Source organism: Macaca mulatta, chromosome 9 (assembly GCF_049350105.2).
Source record: "Macaca mulatta isolate MMU2019108-1 chromosome 9, T2T-MMU8v2.0, whole genome shotgun sequence".
Classification (NCBI taxonomy): Eukaryota; Metazoa; Chordata; class Mammalia; order Primates; family Cercopithecidae; genus Macaca; species Macaca mulatta.
In genome coordinates, this window is record NC_133414.1 from 33,965,505 (window position 1) to 33,986,185 (window position 20,681).

The window sequence follows — 20,681 nt, forward strand, 5'->3', positions numbered from 1 at the left end:
GGTAATGAAACTACATATCTGACAGTCACAGGGAAGGATAATTTAGATTGGGTGGTCAAGGAAGGTGTTAACAATGAAGAAAAGGCATTATCTAATTGTGAAATAAAAGCTGTTAAAATGTTTTGTTTCTTTTCAATTTTTATCAAAATAAATTTCTACAAATGAAAATTTATGTTATAACTAAAAGATCTAGACTAAAGGAGCTTTTAATATCCTCAGTTAACTGGGATAACAGTTAAGGGGCATATGACTAGTGACCCAAATAGTAGTCATAAGGTAGATTTTATAGAGGAAACCTTGCAATCCAGGAAGCAATAGAGGATAAAATATCCCCCGAGTTGTCATGATTCCATACAGAGATAGACTTAGATTAAGCAAAGCTGAATTCACCATAAAAGATGCTGCTGAGAGGAACCCCCTTCTCACGTATCACTTTACAAAATTATAGGGGAATTGGGAGGGCATAGAGAGCATCTAATCAACTGTGTATCACTGAGAGCTTCCTGGTTGGGGCAATGGCCTTGTTGGAAAAAGGGAGAAGGGAGTAGGTACTTTATATACCAATGTAGCTGGTATCAGTGAGTCAAACAGTCCTGCTGAGCTAGCTCTGTGAAACCACAAAAAGAGGGAAGAAAGAGAATCACCAGGACCATCTGTGAATAAAGATTTATCTCACTGCTGTCCACCCTTTGATCTTGGAGACTCATTATTATAGATCTCTGCATTAGCTCTGGCTGACACTTGGACCTGAGCATACCAATTTCCTTAGTATTGTCTGGGAGAAGAATATTAGTAAGGTCACCAGCTGGTTTAGATGAGGATGTAGAACCAACATCCTAATAACTTCACATTATGAACTCTTTTTCCCGGCTAAGCACAGATACCTTTGTTTTGGAATGTCTGTTCCATATCTGCCATAGGAAAGAGAAAGTCATTCATCACCTCCCTTGAACATCTGCCTCCAACCATTTCCCAGGGTCAGATATGTTCACATCTGACAAACAGATCTGTTTTTCTCCATGGAGATGAGCCATATTGTCCTTTGTCTGGAGTGATAGTTCAGTGGGGACCTCAAAGTTACCATTTTGCCATCATAGGTCACCTGCAGGGTAGAAGAGGATGTCTGCAGCACCATCTGATGCTTTTAAATGAGCAATATATTGTGTGTTCTCTTGCAACTGAGGTCAAAGCAAAGGGCGTTAAAAAAAGAAAAGAAAAGAAAAGAAAAGGAGTATGCTATTCCTCTTGAAATGATATTTTTCTCTACTCCTTAACTTCTAGGTACTTTGGAGTTTAACCATGGCAAGAGGGGCCCTTGCTTGGTATGGTAGCCTGTAACTTGTAAACAATTAGGGAAAAGTGGACTGACAAGCCTTGTGGAGGTTGTTTTCAAAGAGGCTGCCTTAAATTGCAAGTAGAATAAGCTTGATGGAGAACAGTGGCCTGTATGTCTTTTTTTTTTTTTTTTTTTTTGATATAGGGTCTCACTTTGTCTCCTAGGCTGGAGTGCAGTGGCACCATCATGGCTTAGTATGTCGTCAACCTCCCACACTGAAGCCATCCTCCCACCTTAGCCATCTGATTGGCGGGGACCACAGGCATGCACCACCACACCCAGCTAATTGTTTTATTTTTTATAGAGACACAGTCTCCCTATGTTGCCCAGGCTGGTCTAGAACTCCTGGACTCAAGGGCTTTTCGCACCTCAGCTTCCTGAAGACTTCTATGTCTTTTGAATAAATTCCTTATTGTCCATTGTGTTCCTTCATGGTGGGATGGATTTGAACAGGGACCCAAGACTATACTAGAGATGATGGTCACACATTCTTAACTGGCTTTTTCATGTCAAATGTTTTCCTTTAGATTCAGTTCCTTCTCATGGACATATACACATAGAATATAAGAATTGAGCTTGTGACTAAGTTGTTGTAACTATTTCCTTGGGCAAAGTTTACCTCAGAAAAGCAAGTGTAAAGAGTTCTGTTGGCCAGGCATTGTGGCTCACACCTGTAATCCCAGCACTTTGGGAGGCTGAGGCAGGCGGATCACAAGGTCAGGAGTTCAAGACCAGACTGGCCAATTTGGTGAAACCCCATCTCTCCTAAAAATACAAAAATTAGCTGGGCATGGTGTCGCATGCCTGTAGTCCTAACTACTTAGGAGGCTGAGGCAGAGGAATCACTTGAACCCGGGAGGTGGAGGTTGCAGTGAGCCGAGATCATGCCACTGGGTGACAGAGCGAGACTCCATTATATATATATAAAAAAAAGAGTTCTGTCCTAGGGGACTCAACAGCCTGACAGTGTAACTAGGCTCATTACTGATGGCTCATTAGTCTTTATAAGGGTGCAATTCAGTCAGTCTGAGGAGATTGTGCTCTACGGCCATGAAGAATGCCTGAAGTTTACCCAGTTTTGAAAAATGTCCAATACCATGGGATCTCAACAACTCACCATCATTATGGTGAAGGAATGTGTCACTCCACTGAGATTTTATGACCTTTGAGAGAGGCTTTTCCATTAGTTAATCATGCTTTCTTGTCAGGTGGCAAATCTTTCAGGCAAGTGCCTTACCGAGTCAATGGTTTGTTTAAAACAGCAGAGAGATCTCTGTGCCTGTGAGTGTAAGGCCATATTTTATGAATTTGTCTAAGGTCTAATTGATTGGATGTGCAGTATCCCCCTTTTAGTAGAATTTTCCTGGGCATGTACCACTTTATCAGATTTTGGATTAGAGAAGGCCCATAATGGGATACGAATGTCAGGTTGAAGAGTGAGAAAAGTCTGTCCCATTAGGGCTCAGTAGTAGACTAGCAGTCACTGACACGTGCCACTCAGCAGGAGAAGGAAATAATTTCGTCCAAAGATGTAGGAGACATCTTTGGCAAAACAAAAACAAAAACAAAAACAAAAACAAAAACAAAAAACCAGTGTTTTTGCCAAAAGCTTCCTTCAGAAAATGGTTTCTTACAGGTATGTGTAATCCCATGAGTTTGAAAGATATGGCAAAATCTAAAGTTAGAGCTTGTTTTTATGATGCCTAGACCTCTTCCAAGGCATGTTAATATATGAGCTTCTATTTACAATTAGTTGCATTGATATAGTGCTTTGAAGAATCACCAGGTGTAGAATGTGATGTCACCACTACCTAACAAGGAAACTCCTTTGTGGTTGGGACTGGAGGCCCTGTAAATTTTCCTTTAAAGCGGCAGTTTCCAGCCTTTTTGGAACCAGGGACCAGTTTCGTGGAAGACTCCATGGACCAGGATGGAGGGGGTGGTTTCAGGATGATTCAAGCACATTAAGTTTATTGTACACTTTATTATTATTATTATTTCTTTATAATATATAATGAAATAATTACACAACTCACCTTAATGTAGAATCAGTGGGAGCCCTGAGCTCGTTTTCCTGCAACTAGACGGTCCCATCTGGGGGTGATGGGAGACAGTGACAGATCATCAGATATTGGATTCTCGTAAGGAGCACGCAACCTAGATCCCTCGCATGTGAAGTTAACAATAGGATTTGTGCTCCTATGAGAATCTAATGAGGCTGCTGGTCTGACAGGAGGCGGAGCTCAGGTGGTAATGCTCGTGATGGGAGAGTGGCTGTAAGGAACTTTGCCAGAGGAAGCTTTGCTTGCTCACTCGACACTCACCTCCTGCTGTGTTGCCCAGTTCCTAACAGGCCATGGACTGGTATCATTCGTGGTCTGGGGGTTGGGGATGCCTGCTTTAAGTGATATAGAATGTATTTTTTTGATGCTGTCCAGATGATGACTGCCTTCTCCAAATTTATCTGAATAACAGGGCCCTGAATCATTTAAAGTTATCTTTAATCAGGTATGCCTAGACAACATGTAATGTTTCTTCGGTGTTGATCACAGTCATCAGTGTGATATAATATCTGGAGATTGCTAGCAATGCACATTTTACTAGGTTTTGTCCCACATTGAAAATGTATAATAGGAATTAAAACATTCTCAAGAAGGATTATTAAAGGTATATTTACTAATCTTGGCATATCTTGCCAAATCCTCAGCTACATACGTGTGTCAGTAGTGGCAGCAATTTATTCTATATCTTGTGTAATGACAGAGTCTGGAGTAAGTGGAACTGTTTCTTTCCTTAAGTTTCAGTAGTCCACTATGAAGTGTCTAGTGTTTTTTTCTTTTCTTAACCTGACTAGCATTGCATAGAATCACTGCATCCATTACATTTTGTTTGAAAAATACTTTATTTTTATGCTTCCTATATGAAATATTATGGAATGATCTTGCCAGTTCAGACAGGTTTTCACCATGTGCTTGGCCAGTCATTATGGAGGTTATCAATAGATAATTATCCAACTAATATGGTTGTGTACCTGTTCTCGGTTTAATAATTCAGAATGTCCTTATCAGTTATATAATCTGAGAAAGAAACAGCAATCAGTATTAATATAGAGTACAAAATAGTAGCCTTGTGTGTTAGGGTTCCCCAGGACTACTCCCCTCACTAGGAGAGCTCACAGCACTCATCATATAGTCATTATGATGACCATGATTTATTACATAAAAAGGATGCAAAGCAAAATGAGCAAAGGGAAAATGTGCATGGTAAAAATACAAAAGAAACATCCTACTTAATCTGAGATTATGGTGTCCCATAATTCCATAGCTACCTGATCTCTATAGCCATTCTCACTGAGAACAAGCAATTTGTTCTTTCTTGAGTTTTTATGACTATATAAGATCTGGACGCTGAGATATTGGCCATTTCAACTTAGTAGTTTTTCTGGTATAAGGCTTCCAATGGGGTTATCTCCCACTTCAGTGGTAGCCCAAACTCTCTGTTTTCAAAAGCTGTAACATACACATGAGTCACATACCACTAGCTACACATAACAAGGTTTATTGAGAAAAACTTATGAGCAGAATAGCAAGCAGAGCACATTGCAATATTGAGATCTCTGCCAAGCTACCAAGTAGGGAAGGGAGATATTAACCGAGGCCATTCAGAAACATGTTTGTCATTCTCATTAACTGATAACGTGTTTTTTTTTTCTATTATGAGAATAGTTTTTCGTTTATCCTATATAATTTCCCCATAGTTTGAGTTCCATTTCTGATTATTTCAGTAATAGCATTGCTAGTGTAGCTAGATGTAGCTAGGCAACTTGTCAGTATAAGAATTATTTACACATTTACAAACTATTTCTAAGCAGTCCATCAAACTAATTTTCTTTAAGTTAATAATTTCAAGTATTTTAACCTTTTATTTTTTCCAGGCTCTTAGTCATCTTGGACTTTTACTGAACCTTTAAAAATTTTAGACTCTCTTTTCAGTTGAGGAGCCTAAAACTATTCACTATGAATATTTTGATCAACGGTAATTGTAATTTTTAAAAACTGTCAAAATATTTATAACTTTTGACTTTTGTAACACCTATATTGAAATTATTCTATAAAATTGATTTTTAGAATCATGTTAGTTTGTACTGTATTACACACTTTAAGTCCTAGATGTTTTTGTTTGTCTTGTATATAGGAATGCAGATAAGAATATCGATAATATTCTTGTATTATTGCAGATAAGAATATCAATAATATTTTATTAGTATTTTATTGATAATTTGTCTCTTATTTGCATTGATAATTAAAAATTCAGTGTAACATCAATACTTGTGAGAGAGTTTTTTCCCTAAGGGGAGGGGTATGGGTTGGGGGTTGTGCTGACATTTTAGAAAATGGATGGAGTTAAAGAAAGTTCCTGAAAAAGAAGGTATTGAAAAGAAAAAAAAAAAGAGGGCAGTTTGGGCAGTTATTATTCAATGACATTTTCCATTTTGCCTGATTTAAGAATTATGAAATGTCCATGATTATATGCATAACAGATAGTGCCCCTGTACATCTATTTGACTAGTAAGAAAAGGATACAATGCTCAGATCTTCAGAGTTAACAAATGCTTTCGCAAGCAGGAGGAGATACACTCTTTATACCACTTCAGTCATGTTGAAGACTGTCATGTAGAGTGCTGTGAATATGCTTATATAAAAGCTGCTAAAATACATGCTCATAATTAGACCATTATATGGTAGTATTTAGACATGGAGTGATTATTATAGAGTCTTAATCTAAATCAGACAGTGAATGACACAAATTTAGTAAGATTTATAAACCATATTTTGGTTGTTTATGGCAATTCACCAAATAATTGGGAGGGTGCAAATCACTTGCTTTATTATTATTTTCTTTGTGTCAATAGGCTGCCTTCTGTAGTCATCATTGCTGTTGTCCTCCTCCTCCTCCTTCAACTCCTCCTCTTCCTTCTCCTCATTCTCCTCTTTCTCTTCCTCCTCCCTTCTCCTTCTCCTTCACCATCTAATCAGTAGGGCTTTGAAAGTATTTCCACATCTCTTTGACTGACACAAGCTTGAATACAGCATTGCTTGCACACCTTCCTAGTATTTTTTATTCCTGACCCCTCAGCGGAAGTATCATGCTTGTTATGCTGTGGTTCCTTATGGTTGCAAGAGACGATAGAAGTGGGGCATGCCTGAATGTGGGAATATGGTTATAAATGAACAGTATATTAGCATTTAAGGCATTGTTCTTTGTATTGCCACATATTTTCTCTATTGTTATAAGAAAATTGCCTGTGTAGAATCAAGTGATTAATGATGTTCCATAATAACCATTTCAGAATCTTTAAAAAATTTGCTTTCTATTTTTACCTATGTGATAATATTAGTGTCGGGGTGGTGGTTTGTGAGTAACTGTAACAGATAGTCTCCAGATGAGTGTTAGACTTTATTTTAGAACTAGTCACCTTAAATTCAGATACCTAATAGAACTAATAAATCAGGTTTGAGAATGAGATACTATCCTTAATTTGGGATAGGAAGCCCCTATTGTCTTTACTTTTAATACTGCAATTTGCTTTATAATGCCACTACAAAAGTCTGTCATAAGTTCTATGTTTTTTAAAACTGTCCATACCATATATCTATATCTATATATCTATATCTATATCTATATCTACCTTTTTTTTTTTCAGAGCTGTCCTCTCCACCCCACTCCCCTTTTTTATAACCCAAACTTTGGAGTTTGAAATTCATTCTAAACTAACAAACGTAGGATAGGTGGCAGTAGGTACACTGAAAAATTTTGCTTCTGTGAGACCAAAATTCAAATTATTTTAAACACTTTGCAACAAACCTTAGGCAAATTATGTCAACTGGGGTAATAGCTGTTAAAAACAAAATGCATCAAATTCTGTTGCATTTCATAGGACTAAGAAAGCTTTGTTACATTTTTATATAGTTTGATCACTTAAATTATCATCTAAACTAGAATATTGCGACAACAAGCAAAAACTGGGATTGTGCATGCAAACCGTGACACCTGGTTACCCTAGTTCTGGAACCTGGAAATCTGATCCTTTGGCAACTGGTGGAGAAAAAATACCCCTTACCTTAAAGAAAACTAACTCAGAGCTGGGGAAATTGACTTTGGTGAAAGATGGTGATCTTTTAATGTCAAAGTGACTGTGGAGAGATTTTAATTTTAATTCTGAAATAAAATTGTGGAAAAATAATTTTGGAATAAATGTGACTAAAAGGTAAATCTCCAAACCATCCTGTGTTCTACTTTGGCTGAGTAAATTTTTCTTGTTCTGTGGCTTGTGACCTTGAATAATGATTATATTGGAGTATTTTAAATGATTTCCTTAGTATTATGTATCCCTTTAAATCACAGGACATATGTTACTGTCTTCAACTTGTTACCTAGCATCAATTTCATATTGGAATTATCATAAATTAATGAGTAATTATAATTATTTATTGAATATCCTTATGTGTTATTAAAATGATTCTTCAGTTGCAAATAAAATGGTCTTCACATAATCTAATACCAGATGTTTTATAATTCTAAAGCTCAGAGAAGAAACGATCTAGCCCTGCTATTTCAGATCTTTCACAGATCCTTAAGTCTCAAGATGAATCAGCATTTTTAGAGAGTTCAAATGAAGTTTCAGTTGCTGAAAACCAATCCAATAAATCTCCATCAGAGACCCGTGATAAATCACTTACAACAGTATCATCCAGCAAAGAGGTTCAAGATTCACTGTCTGTTGGAACATTGGCTCAAAAAAATGAAACAGTGATGTCACCATTCATTTTACCTCCTGTTCTTACAGAAAGTAAAAAGGTATGATATATATAGAAATTTGAAAGCTGTTTATTTCATATTGCTCCTTCAATATCCCAAATAAATACTAACCCATTTAAATAGGTTGAAGATTCAATATTTTCTTATTTCAAGAGAATTAAAAGTTTGCCTTTTAACACAACCTGCTTTATATTTAGAATGCTGAAAGTAATATTTGGGAATCTAAGTAATATTCTTAACTTATACAAATTGTTTGATATTGATAAAAAAGTTGTGGGTTATATTTTAGTTTTAATGGTAACATAAAAGGTATGTCATTCTGAGATAAGGGAAATTTTCATAGTTTTCAGCTTCATCTACAAAAAAATATTTTTATACAATAAAATGATTGTAAAAGCAACTCATTTTGAAATAATTTTATATAGGTCTCTAAACAAGATCTAAAAAAATTTTAGAACTGCTTTTGTTAAAAAGCATTTAAGTAGGAAATTCTCATGGCAAAAATGCTAGGAAAAAGAAAAGATAAAAAGGCTGTACATATCTGACATGTATCCACAATATATTTTAATCATACATTTTATTAAAGTATTCCTATAATAATAATTTTGTAAGTCATTTGAGTTCTTCTAAAGATTAAAACAGACTAAAATATAAATCTAAACAAGAATCTTAATAATTATTAACACTATTTTCTTAGAACTATTTGCGAAGGAAAAAATCACAATATTGCTCGGGCACCCTCCTTACTATTCAGTGTTCCCAATTGCCTCTCAGGTCCATTAATTGTTCTGACTTTTAAATTTGATACATTCAGGAAATAATAAAAAATAAAATGTTTTCTGCAATGACATTGTAGATGAGAGCAAAAAGCTAGCTCTTTTTCTCAAAGCAGGTAATTAAATACCAGTCTTGATATATATATGTATATAATTTCTAATTACTTATTACAACTTTGTTATTAAGGCTGACGTTTCAGAAGAACAATTACAAAAGAAGACTGAAGAACAAACTTACCAAGCACCAGAAAAATCTCAAGGTAAAAAGATTCTGTTTTGGAAGATGAAAATGTGAATAATTATGTGTTCCCATGATACAAATAAATGAGGGGAGAACATTATTAAATATACAAACAACTTGTTAGGGAGTCACTGGATAGCATACAAATATAACAACAATTATATAAAAATTAACTTGGTGGGCCGGGCACGGTGGCTCACGCCTGTAGTCCCAGCACTTTGGGAGGCCGAGGCGGGTGGATCACGAGGTCAGGAGTTCGAGCCCAGCCTGACTAACCCTATCTCTATTAAAAATACAAAAATTAGCCTGGCATGGTGGTGCGTGCTTGTAATCCCAGCTACTCAGGAGGTGGAGGCAGGAGAATCGCTTGAACCTGGGAGGTGGAGGTTGCAGTGAGCCAAGATCACACCACTGCACTCCAGCCTGGGTAACAGAGTGACACTTCATCTCAAAAAAAAAAAAAAAAAAAAAAAAAAAAAATTGGTGAGTTATCATTATATTACTTAGAGAATCGATTTTAACTAAGATCTGTGTAAAGGGGAAGTGGTAGCTTTATCTCAAGCAAATAATAGTAGGTGGCATTATTAATTCTTAATATGACACCCAAAATTAATCTGAGCATAACAGGAAAAAAGATGATTTCTGTATACATAATATTTTTGCTAGGTTATTTAGGTGTTTGATATACGGTTAAAAGCAAAGATAATTTTTTTCTTCCTTTCCAACATATGTAATGTTAGTATTCAATCCATATTTTATTGCATTGACCTAAACTTAAATTTTTTTTTATTATTATACCTTAAGTTCTGGGATACATGTGCAGAACGTGCAGGTTTGTTACATAGGTACACATGTACCGTGGTGGTTTGCTGCACCCATCAACCTGTCATCTACATTAGGTATTTCTCCTAATGCTATCCCTCCCCTAGCCCCCATCCCCGACAGGCCCCGGTGTGTGATGTTCCCCTCCCTGTGTCCATGTGTTCTCATTGTTCAACTCCCACTTATATGTGAGAACATGTGGTGTGTGGTTTTCTGTTCTTGTGTTAGTTTGCAGAGAATGATGGTTTCCAGCTTCATCCATGTCCCTGCAAAGGACATGAACTCATCCTTTTTAGGGCTGCATAATATTCCATGGTGTATATGTACCATATTTTCTTTATCCAGTCTATCATTGATGGGCATTTGGGTTGGTTCCAAGCCTTTGTTATTGTGAACAGTGCCACAATAAACATACATGTGCATGTGTCTTTATAGTAAAATGATTTATAATCCTTTGTATATACCCAGTAATGGAATTGCTAGGTCAAATGATATTTCTAGTTCTAGATCCTTGAGGAATCGCCACATTGTCTTCCACAGTGGTTGAACTAATTTAGACTCCCACCAACAGTGTAAAGCATTCCTATTTCTCCACATCCTCTCCAGCATCTGCTGCTTCCTGGCTTTTTAATGATCACCATTCTAATTGATGTGAGATGTTATCTCATTGTGGTTTTGATTTGCATTTCTCTAATGACCAGTGGTGATGAGCTTTTTTTCATATGTTTGTTGACTGCATAAATGTCTTCTTTTGAAAAGTGTCTGTTCATATGCTTCACCCACTTTTTGATGGGGTTGTTTGTTTTTTTCTTGTAAATTTGTTGAAGTTCTTTGTAGATTCTGGATATTAGCCCTTTGTCAGATGGATAGATTGCAAAATTGTTCTCCCATTCTGTAGGTTGCTGGTTCACTCTGATGGTAGTTTCTTTTGCTGTGCAGAAGCTCTTTAGTTTAATTGGATCTTATTTGTCAATTTTGGCTTTTGTTGCCATTGCTTTGGTGTTTTAGTCATATAGTCTTTGCCCATGCCTATGTCCTGAGTGATACTGCCTAGGTTTTCTTCTAGGGATTTTATGGTTTTAGGTCTTACGTTTAAGTCTTTAATCCATCTTGAGTTAATTTTTGTATAAGGTATAAGAAAGGGATCCACTTTCAGTTTTCTGCATATGGCTAGCCACTTTCCCAACACCATTTATTAAATAGGGAATCCTTTCCCTATTGCTTGTTTTTGTCAGGTTTGTCAAAGATCAGATGGTTGTAGATGTGTAGTGTTATTTCTGAGGCCTCTGTTCTGTTCCATTGGTCTATATTTCTGTTTTGGTACCAGTACCCCGCTGATTTGGCTACTGTAGCCTTGTAATATAGTTTGAAGTCAGGTAGTGTGATGCCTCCAGCTTTGTTCTTTTTGCTTTTACTTTTAAAACAAAATTAAATGGTCATGGTGTAGGATACAGGAGCAACACTCTTCTGTTGTGCTTTGAAGTGGGAATGCCTGTAACTGTTTGACCTGTGATGATCCATTATCTGAGCTAAATATTCATTATTATCTGAAGACGTTGTCTTTTATCCCAGCAGTCAAGTTGAACTGAATTAATCATGTTAAAATTTTCAAAATATGAAGTATACATAATATAAAATATATCATTTTAACCATTTTTAAGTATACAATTCAGTGGCATTAATTACATTCACAGTGTTGTGCAAACATCACTAACATCTATTTCCACAACTTTTCATCACCCCCAAAGGAAACTCATTAAGCAATAACTCTCATTCCCTGCATTTTCCTCCATTTTGGGTTGCTGTAACAGAATACCACAGACTGGCTAATATAAAGAAAAATTTATTTTTTACAGTTCTGAAGGCTGGGGAGTCCAAGGTCAAGGGACCTGCCTCTGGCTACAGCCTTCTTGCTGCATCATCCCATGGCAGAAGGCAGAAGGGTGAGAGAGCATGAGAGAGCAACAGAGAGAGGAAGGGGGACAAACTCAGGACCCTACTTAGTGATAACTAACCCCCTCCTACAATAATGGTATTAAGCTATTCGTGAGGATGAAGCCCTCATGACCTAATTATGTCTTAAAGAGCCTAACCCTCAACATTGTTGCAGCAGGGATTAAGTTTCTAGTATATGAACTTTAGGAGACACGTTTAAATCAAAGCACACACTGATTTGTATTCTGTAACTGCTGAATTTGTATGTTAACTCTTATGTTTTTGTGTGGAACCTTTGAAATTATATATATATGAATCATCTGTGAATAAAGATAGTTTTACTTCTTCTTTTCCAATTTGTATGCCCTTTGTTTCTTTTTATTTTCTAATTTCTCTGGCTGGATCTTTTAGTACAATGTTGAATAACAGTGATGAAAGCAGATGTGCTCATTTTTTTCCTTAAGAGGAAAATTTTCAGTCTTTCACAATTGGATACTGCTATGGTTTGAATGTAAACTCTAAAAGTTCATGTGCTGGAAACTTGGTCCCCGTTGTAGCAGTGTTGAGAGGTGGAACCTTTGGGAGTTGATTGGGGTCATGGAGGCCTTGCCACATGAATAAATTAATCCATTCATAGATTACTGGGTTATCAAGAGAATGGGTCTTTTATAAAAGCAAGTTTGTCTGTCTCTTGTGAGCCTCTTCGCCATGTGATGCCCAGAATAGCCTCAGCAGTCTGCAGAGAGTCCCCACCAGCAAGGAGACACTCCTCCGATGTAGCTCCTCAGCTTTGAAATCCCCAGCCTTCAGAACTGTAAGAAATAAATTTCTTTTCTTTACAAATTACCTAGTCTCAGGTATTCAGTTATAGCAATAGAAAATGAACTAAGGCAGGTATTTTAGATGTGGGTTTTTATAAATGTACTTTATCATGTTGTGGAAGTTTTCTTCTATTCATAGTTTTTTGAGAGTGTTTTTTAAACTATGAAATGGTAACAGATTTTGTCACGTGCATTTTTTTGAATCAATTGAGATGAAATGATCATGTGTTTTTTTCCATTGTTCTATTAATGTGGTGTATTATACTGAATGGTTTTCCTAGTTTGAACCGCACTTTCATTCCTGGGATAAATCCTACTTGGTCTTGGTGTATGGTTCTTTTAATATGCCATTAGTCCATTTTCTAGTATTTTTGAGAAGTTTTACATCTGTATCATAAGGATATTGCTCTGTATGTTTTTAAAAATAATGTCTTTTTCTGGTTCTGGTATCATGGTGATGTTGGTCTTATTTTGTAAGTTTTACCTATTCTTTTATTTTTTGGAAGAGTGTGAGGAAGATTGGTGTTAAATCTTCTTTAAATGTTTCATAGAATTCATCAGTGAGGCCATCTGGTCCTAGACATTTCTTTGTTGAAAGGTTTATGATTATCAGTTCAATATTTTTTACTAGTTATAGGTCTATTCAGATTTTCTTTTTAAAATTTTTAGTTCATAATTTTTTTCTGGATACATAGTTGGTATATATATTTATGGGGAATATCAGGTATTTTGATACTGCATATAATGTGTAATACTCACAGTAGGGTGAATGGGGTGTCCATCAACTCAAGCATCTATCCTTTGTGTTACAAATAATCCAATTTTACTTTCTTAGTTATTTTAAAATGTATAATTAAATTATTATTGACTATAGTCACCCTGTTGTGCCATCAAATACTAGATCTTACTAATTCTTTCTGTTTTTGTGTACTCATTCTCATTTCCCCCACTATGCTTACCAGCCTCTGGTTAACCATCCTTCTACTCTCAATCTCCATCCATGAGTTCAATTGTTTCAATTTTTAGCTCCCACAAATAAGTGAAAACATGCAGTTTGTCTTTCTGTGCCTGGCTTATTTCACTTAACATAATGTCCTCCAGTTCCATCTATGTTGTTGCACATAAACAGGCTCTCATTCCTTTTATGGCTGAATAGTACTCCATTGTGTGTATGTACCACATTTTCTTTTTCTTTATTCATTCATCTGTTGCTGGACACTTAGGCTCCTTCCAAATTTTGGCTATTTCATTATTTTGAAAGGTCTAAGACTTGTTTTGTGGCCTAATGAATGGTCTATGCTTGAGAATAATCCATGTGCTGAGGAGAAAAATGTGTATTCTGGTGCCCCTGAAAGAAGCGTTCTGTAAATATCTATTTAGTTTATAGTGTAGATTAAGTACGAGGTTTCTTTGTTGATTTTCAGTCTGGATGAGCTGTCTAATGCTGGAAGTGGGGTGTTGAAGTCTCCAGCTATTATTGTATTTGGGTCTACGTCTTTCTTTAGCTTTAATAATATTTGCTTTATAAACTGTGATGTTCCAGTTTTGGGTGCATATATATTTACAATTGTTATATTCTCTTGCTAAATTTACCCCTTTATCATTATATAATGTTCCTCTTTATCTATTCTTATAGTTTTTATCTTGAAATGTATTGTGTCTGATATAAGTGTAGCTACTCCTGCTGATTTTTTTGCACAGAATATGCTTTTTTTCATCCCTATGCTTTCAGTCTATGTGTATCCTTACAGGTGAAGTGTGCTTTTTGTACACAACCAATCATTGGATATTGATTTTTTGTAAATCTATTCAGCTACTGTGTATCTTTTGATTGGACAGATTAGTCTATTTACATTCAGTGTTGTTATTGATTCTAAGGACTTACTCTTCCGATTTTGTTATTGCTTTTCTGGTTGTTTTGTGGTCTTCTCTTCCTTCTTTCCTCCCTTTTTGTCTTCCTTTCAGTGAAGGTGATTTTCTCTGGTGACATGTAGTAATTACTTGCTTTTTATTTTTTGTGCGTCCATTGTATATATTTTTAGGTTTGAGGTTACCATGAAGCTTGCAAATCATATAACCCATTATTTTAAACTGACGATGACTTAACACTGATTGCACGAGCAAACAACAACAAGAACAACAACAAAAAGCAAGCAATAAGGAAACTAGCAAAAACTCTACACTTTACTTCATCCCCCTGTTTTTTAACTTTTTGAGTTTTCTCTTTATGTTTTATTGTTAACTATGTCCTGGAAAGTTGTTGTAGTTCTATTTATTTTTAATTGGTTCATTATTTAGTCTTTCTACTTAAGAGTATTTTACACATCATAATTATAGTGTTACACTATTCTGTGTTTTTCTATCTCCTACTACCTGTGAGTTTCATACCTTCAAATGATTTCTTATTGTTCATGAATGTCCTTTTCTTTCAGATTGAAGAACTCTCTTTAGCATTTCTTATAGGACAGGTCTGGTGTTGATAAAATCCCTCAGCTTTTGTTTGTCTGGGAAGGTCTTTATTTTTCCTTTATGCTTACAGCATATTTTGCCAGATATAATATTCTAGGGTAAAAGTCCTTTTCCTTCAGCTCTTTGAATATGTCATACTACTCTCTCCAGGTCTGTAAGATTTTCACTGAAAAGTCTGCTGCCAGATGTATTGGAGCTCCATTGTATGTTGTTGTTTTCCCTCTTGCTGCTTTTAGGATTCTTTCTTTATCGTTGACCTTTGAGAGTTTGATTATTAAATGCCTTGAGGTAGTTTTTTTTGGGTTAAATCTGCTTCTATAACATTCTTGTTCTTAAATATTGATCTCTTTCTCTAGGTTTGGGAAGTTCTCTGTTATTATCTGTTTGAATAAATTTTTACCCCATCTCCCTCTTTCTACCTCTTCTTTGAGGCCAATAACTCTTAAATTTGCCATTTTGATGCCAATAATCCTTAAATTTGCCCTTTTTGGCCTTTGCAGCTAATAACACTTAAATTTTCCCTAATTTATAGATCTTATAGGCATGCTTCATTGTTTTTTATTCTTTTTTCTCCTCTGACTGTGTATTTTCAAATAGCCCGTCTTGAAACTCGCAAATTTTTTCTTCTGCCTGATCGGTTCTGCTATTAAGGACTCTGATGCATTATTCAGCATGTTCATTGCATTTTTCAATTCTAGAATTAGGGAAAATTTAATTCTAGAATTAGGGAAAATTAAGTGTTACTAGCTGCAATGTCAAAAAGGGCAAATTTAAGGATTATTGGCATCAAAATGGCAAATTTAAGAGTTTTTGTTAGTTCCCTTTTTGCTTGTTTGTTTGTGCAATCAGTATTATCATCAGTTTAAAATAATGGGTTATATGATTTGCAAGCCTCATGGTAACTTCAAATCTAAAAATATATCAATGGATACACAAAAAATAGAAGCAAGTAATTACTATATGCCACCAGCGAAAATCACCTTCACTAAAAGGCAGAGGAGTCTCACCAGGACCACCACAGGCCCATGGGGAGCACTGCCAGGGTGTTGTCTATGTTTATTTAAGGACCAAGGGCTCTTTAGTTAGTTTTTGGTGAATGCTGCCAGGCTTGGGATTCACCCTTCAGGGCAGCAGTCTCCCATCTGTCCCAGGGTAGGTCCAGAAATGCCATCTAAGAGCAAAGGTCTGGAACTGGAGACCTCAAGAAAACACTTGGTGCTCTTTCTCACTCTGAGTGAGATGGTACCTAAGCTGTTTTTTGGTTCTTATGAAGGTCCATTTTTTGTGTAGATAGTTGTTAAATTTGGTGTTCATGTGCAGAGGACTATTTGTGGAAGATTCTATTTATAGTCATCTTGCTCTACTTCCTCTATTGTTCAGATTTTCTATTTCTTCATAATTCAGACTTGGTAGGTTGGCGTTTCTACAAATTTATTCATATAACCTTGGTAATCCAATTTTTGTTTTACAGTTGTGCATTGTATTTTCTTATAATCCTTATTAATTTATAAAATTATAATGTTTATTTTTCATTTCTGATTTTGTTAAGTCGTCTCTCTCTTTTATTCAATCTAGCTAAATGTCTCAATTTCATCAGCCCTTCCAAAGAACCAATTCTTGATTTCATAGATTTTTCCTATTATGTTTCCATTTACTTCATTTATCTCTGATCTTACCTTTGTTAATTTTCCGCCAGCTTTGGGTGTAGGTTGTCCTTCCTTTTCTAGTTTTTTTAAGGCATAAAGTTAGGTTGTTTATTTGAGATTTCCTTTCAATGTGTGTCTACAGCTGTAAATTTCATTTTTGGTACAACATTCGCTGCATCTTATAAGTTTTAGGTAAATTTTTATTTTTGTTTTCGTTTGTCTCTCTCTCTCTATATATATATTTATATTTTATTTTACTTTAAGTTCTAGGGTACATGTGGACAACGTACTGGTTTGTTGCATATGTATACATGTGCCATGTTAGTGTGCTGTACCCGTTAACTTGTCATTTACATTAGGTATATCTCCTAATGCTATCCCTCCCCCCTCTTCCCACGCCCTGGCAGACCCTGGTGTGTGATGTTCCCCACCCTGTGTCCATGTGTTTTCATTGTTCAGTTTCCACCTATGAGTGAGAACATGCGGTATTTGATTTTCTGTTCTTGTGATAGTTTGCTGAGAATGATGGTTTCCAGCTTCATCCATGTCCCTATAAAGGACATGAATTCATTCTTTTTTATGGCTCCATAGTATTCCATGGTGTATATGTGCCACATTTTCTTAATCCAGTCTGTCACTGATGGACATTTGGGTTGGTTCCAAGTCTTTGCTATTGTGAATAGTACCACAATAAACATACGTGTGCATTTGTCTTTACAGCAGCATGATTTATAATCCTTTGGGTATATGCCCAGTAATGGGATGGCTGGGTCAAATGGTATTTCTAGTTCTGATCCTTGAGGAATTGCCACACTGTCTTTCACAGTGGTTGAACTAGTTTACAGTCCACCAACAGTGTAAAAGTGTTCCTATTTCTCCACATCCTCTCCAGCACCTGTTGTTTCCTGACATTTTAATGATCACCATTCTAACTGGTGTGAGATGGTATCTCATTGTGGTTTTGATTTGCATTTCTCTGATGGCTAGTGATGATGAGCATTTTTTCATGTGTCTGTTGGCTGCATAAATGCCTTCTTTTGAGAAGTGTCTGTTCATATTCTTCACCCACTTTTTGATGGAGTTGTTTGATTTTTTCTTGTAAATTTGTTTAAGTTTGTAGATTCTGGATATTAGCTCTTTGTCAGATGGGTAGCTTGTAAAAATGTTCTCCTATTCTGTAGGTTGCCTGTTCATTCTGATTGTAGTTTCTTTTGCTCTGCAGAAGCTCTTTAGTTTAATTAGATTTTATTTGTCAATTTTGGCTTTTGTTGACAATTTTTTTGTTGTCAATTTTGGCTTTTGTTGACATTTGGCTTTTGTTGTCATGAAGTCCTTGCCCATGCCTATGTCCTGAATGGTATTGCCTAGGTTTTCTTCTAGGGTTTTTATGGTTTTAGGTCTAATATTTAAGTCTTAAATCAATCTTGAATTGATTTTTGTATAAGGTGTAAGGAAAGAATCCAGGTTTAGCTTTCTACATATGGCTAGCCAGTTTTCCCAGCCCCATTTATTAAATAGGGAATCCTTTCCCCATTTCTTTTTTTTTGTCAGGTTTGTCAAAGATCAGATGGTTGTAGATGTGTGATATTATTTCCGAGGGCTCTATTCCATTCCACTGGTCTATATCTCTGTTTTGGTACCAGTACCATGCTGTTTTGGTTGTAGCCTTGTAGTATAGTTTGAAGTCAGGTAACGTCATGCCTCCAGCTTTGTTAATTTGGCTTAGGATTGTCTTGGCAATGCATGCTCTTTTCTGGTTCCATATGAACTTTAAAGTAGTTTTTTCCAATTCTGTGAAGAAAGTCATTGGTAGCTTAAAGGGGATGGCATTGGATCTCTAAATTACCTTGGAAGTATGGCCATTTTCATGATATTGATTCTTCCTATCCATGAGCATGGAATGTTCTTCCATTTGTTTGTGTCCTTTTTTATTTCATTGAGCAGTGGTTTGTAGTTCTCCTTGAAGAGGTCCTTCACATTCCTTGTAAATTGAATTCCTCGGTATTTTATTCTCTCTGAAGCAATTGTGAATAGGAGTTCGCTCATAATTTGGCTTTCTGTTTGTCTGTTATTGGTATATAGGAATGCTTGTGATTTTTGCACATTGATTTTGTATCCTGAGACTTTGCTGAAGTTGCTTATCAGCTTAACGAGATTTTGGGCTGAGAAGATGGGGTTTTCTAAATATACAATTGCATCATCTGCAAACGGGGATAATTTGACTTCTTCTTTTCCTAATTGAATACCCTTTTTTTCTTTCTTTTGCCTGATTGTCCTGGCCAGAACTTCCAACACTATGTTGAATAGGAGTGGTGAGAGACGGCATCCCTGTCTTGTGACAGTTTTCAAAGTTGTTTCAGTTTTTGCCCATTCAGTATGATATTGGCTGTGGGTTTGTCGTAAATAACTCTTATTATTTTGAGATACGTCCCATCAATACCTAGTTTATTGAGAGTTTTTATCATGAATGGCTGTTGAATTTTGTGAAAGGCCTTTTCTGCCTCTATTGAGATAATCATGTGGTTTTTGTCTTTGGTTCTGTTTATATGCTGAATTACGTTTATTGATTTGCATATGTTGAACCAGCCTTGCATCCCAGGGATGAAGCCCACTTGATCGTGGTGCATAAGCTTTTTGATGTGCTGCTGGATTTGGTTTGTCAGTATTTTATTGAGGATTTTTGCATCGATGTTCATCAGGGATTTTGGTCTAAAATTCTCTTTTTTGTGTGTGTCTCTGCCAGGCTTTGGTATCACAATGATGTAGGCCTCATAAAATGAATTAGGGAGGATTCCCTCTTTTTCTATTGATTGAAATAGTTTCAGAATGGAACCAGCTCCCCTTTGTACCTCTGGTAGAATTTGGCTGTGAATCCATCTGGTCCTGGACTGTTTTTGGTTGGTAGGGTGTTAACTATTGCCTCAGTTTCAGAACCTGTTATTGGTCTATTCAGGGATTCATCTTCTTCCTGGTTTGGTCTTGGGAGGGTGTATGTGTCCAGGAATTTATCCATTTCCTCTAGATTTTCTAGTTTATTTGTGTAGAGGTGTTTATAGTATTCTCTGATGGTAGTTTATATTTCTGTGGGATTGGTGGTGATACCCCCTTTATCATTTGATATCATCTATTTGATTCTTCTCTCTTTTCTTCTTTATTAGTCTTGCTAGTGGTCTATCAATTTTGTTGATCTTTTCAGAAAACCAGCTCCTGGATTCATTTTTTTGAAGGTTTTTTTGTGTCTCTATCTCCTTCAGTTCTGCTCTTAGTTATTTCTTGCCTCCTACTAGCTTTTGAATGTGTTTGCTCTTGCTTCTCTAGTTCTTTTAATTGTGATGTTAGGGTATCAATTTTAGATCTCTCCTTTCTCTTGTGGTCATTTAGTGCTATGAATTTCCCTTTACACACTGCTTTAAATGTGTCCCAGAGATTCTGGTATGCTGTATTTTTGTTCTCATTGGTTTCAAAGAACATCTTTATTTCTGCCTTCATTTCATTATGTACCTAGTAGTCACTCGGGAGCCAGTTGTTCAGTTTCCATGTAGTTGGGCGGTTTTGAGTGAGTTTCTTAATCTTGAGTTCTATTTTGATTGCTCTCTGGTCCGAGAGACAGTTTGTTATAATTTCTGTTCTTGTACATTTGTGTAGGATTGCTTTACTTCCAATTATGTGGTCAATTTTGGAATAACTGTGATGTGGTGCTGAGAAGAATGTATATTCTGTTGTTTTGGGGTGGAGAGTTCTGTAGATGTCTATCACATCTGCTTGGTGCAGAGCTGAGTTCAATTCCTGGATATCCTTTTTAACTTTCTGTCTCGT

The 20,681-nt window shown here is 36.1% G+C and overlaps 1 protein-coding gene across 1 annotated transcript in view; it reads left to right on the forward strand.

The window, feature by feature from the left end:
* CCDC7 (coiled-coil domain containing 7) overlaps positions 1–20,681 on the forward strand; it is a 442,752-nt gene that overhangs the window by 137,262 nt on the left and 284,809 nt on the right. Inside the window, exons 18-19 of the mRNA XM_028826154.2 lie at positions 7,921–8,194; positions 9,119–9,191. Of these exons, the coding sequence (XP_028681987.2) occupies positions 7,921–8,194; positions 9,119–9,191 (347 nt within the window). The remainder of the gene's footprint in view (positions 1–7,920; positions 8,195–9,118; positions 9,192–20,681) is intronic.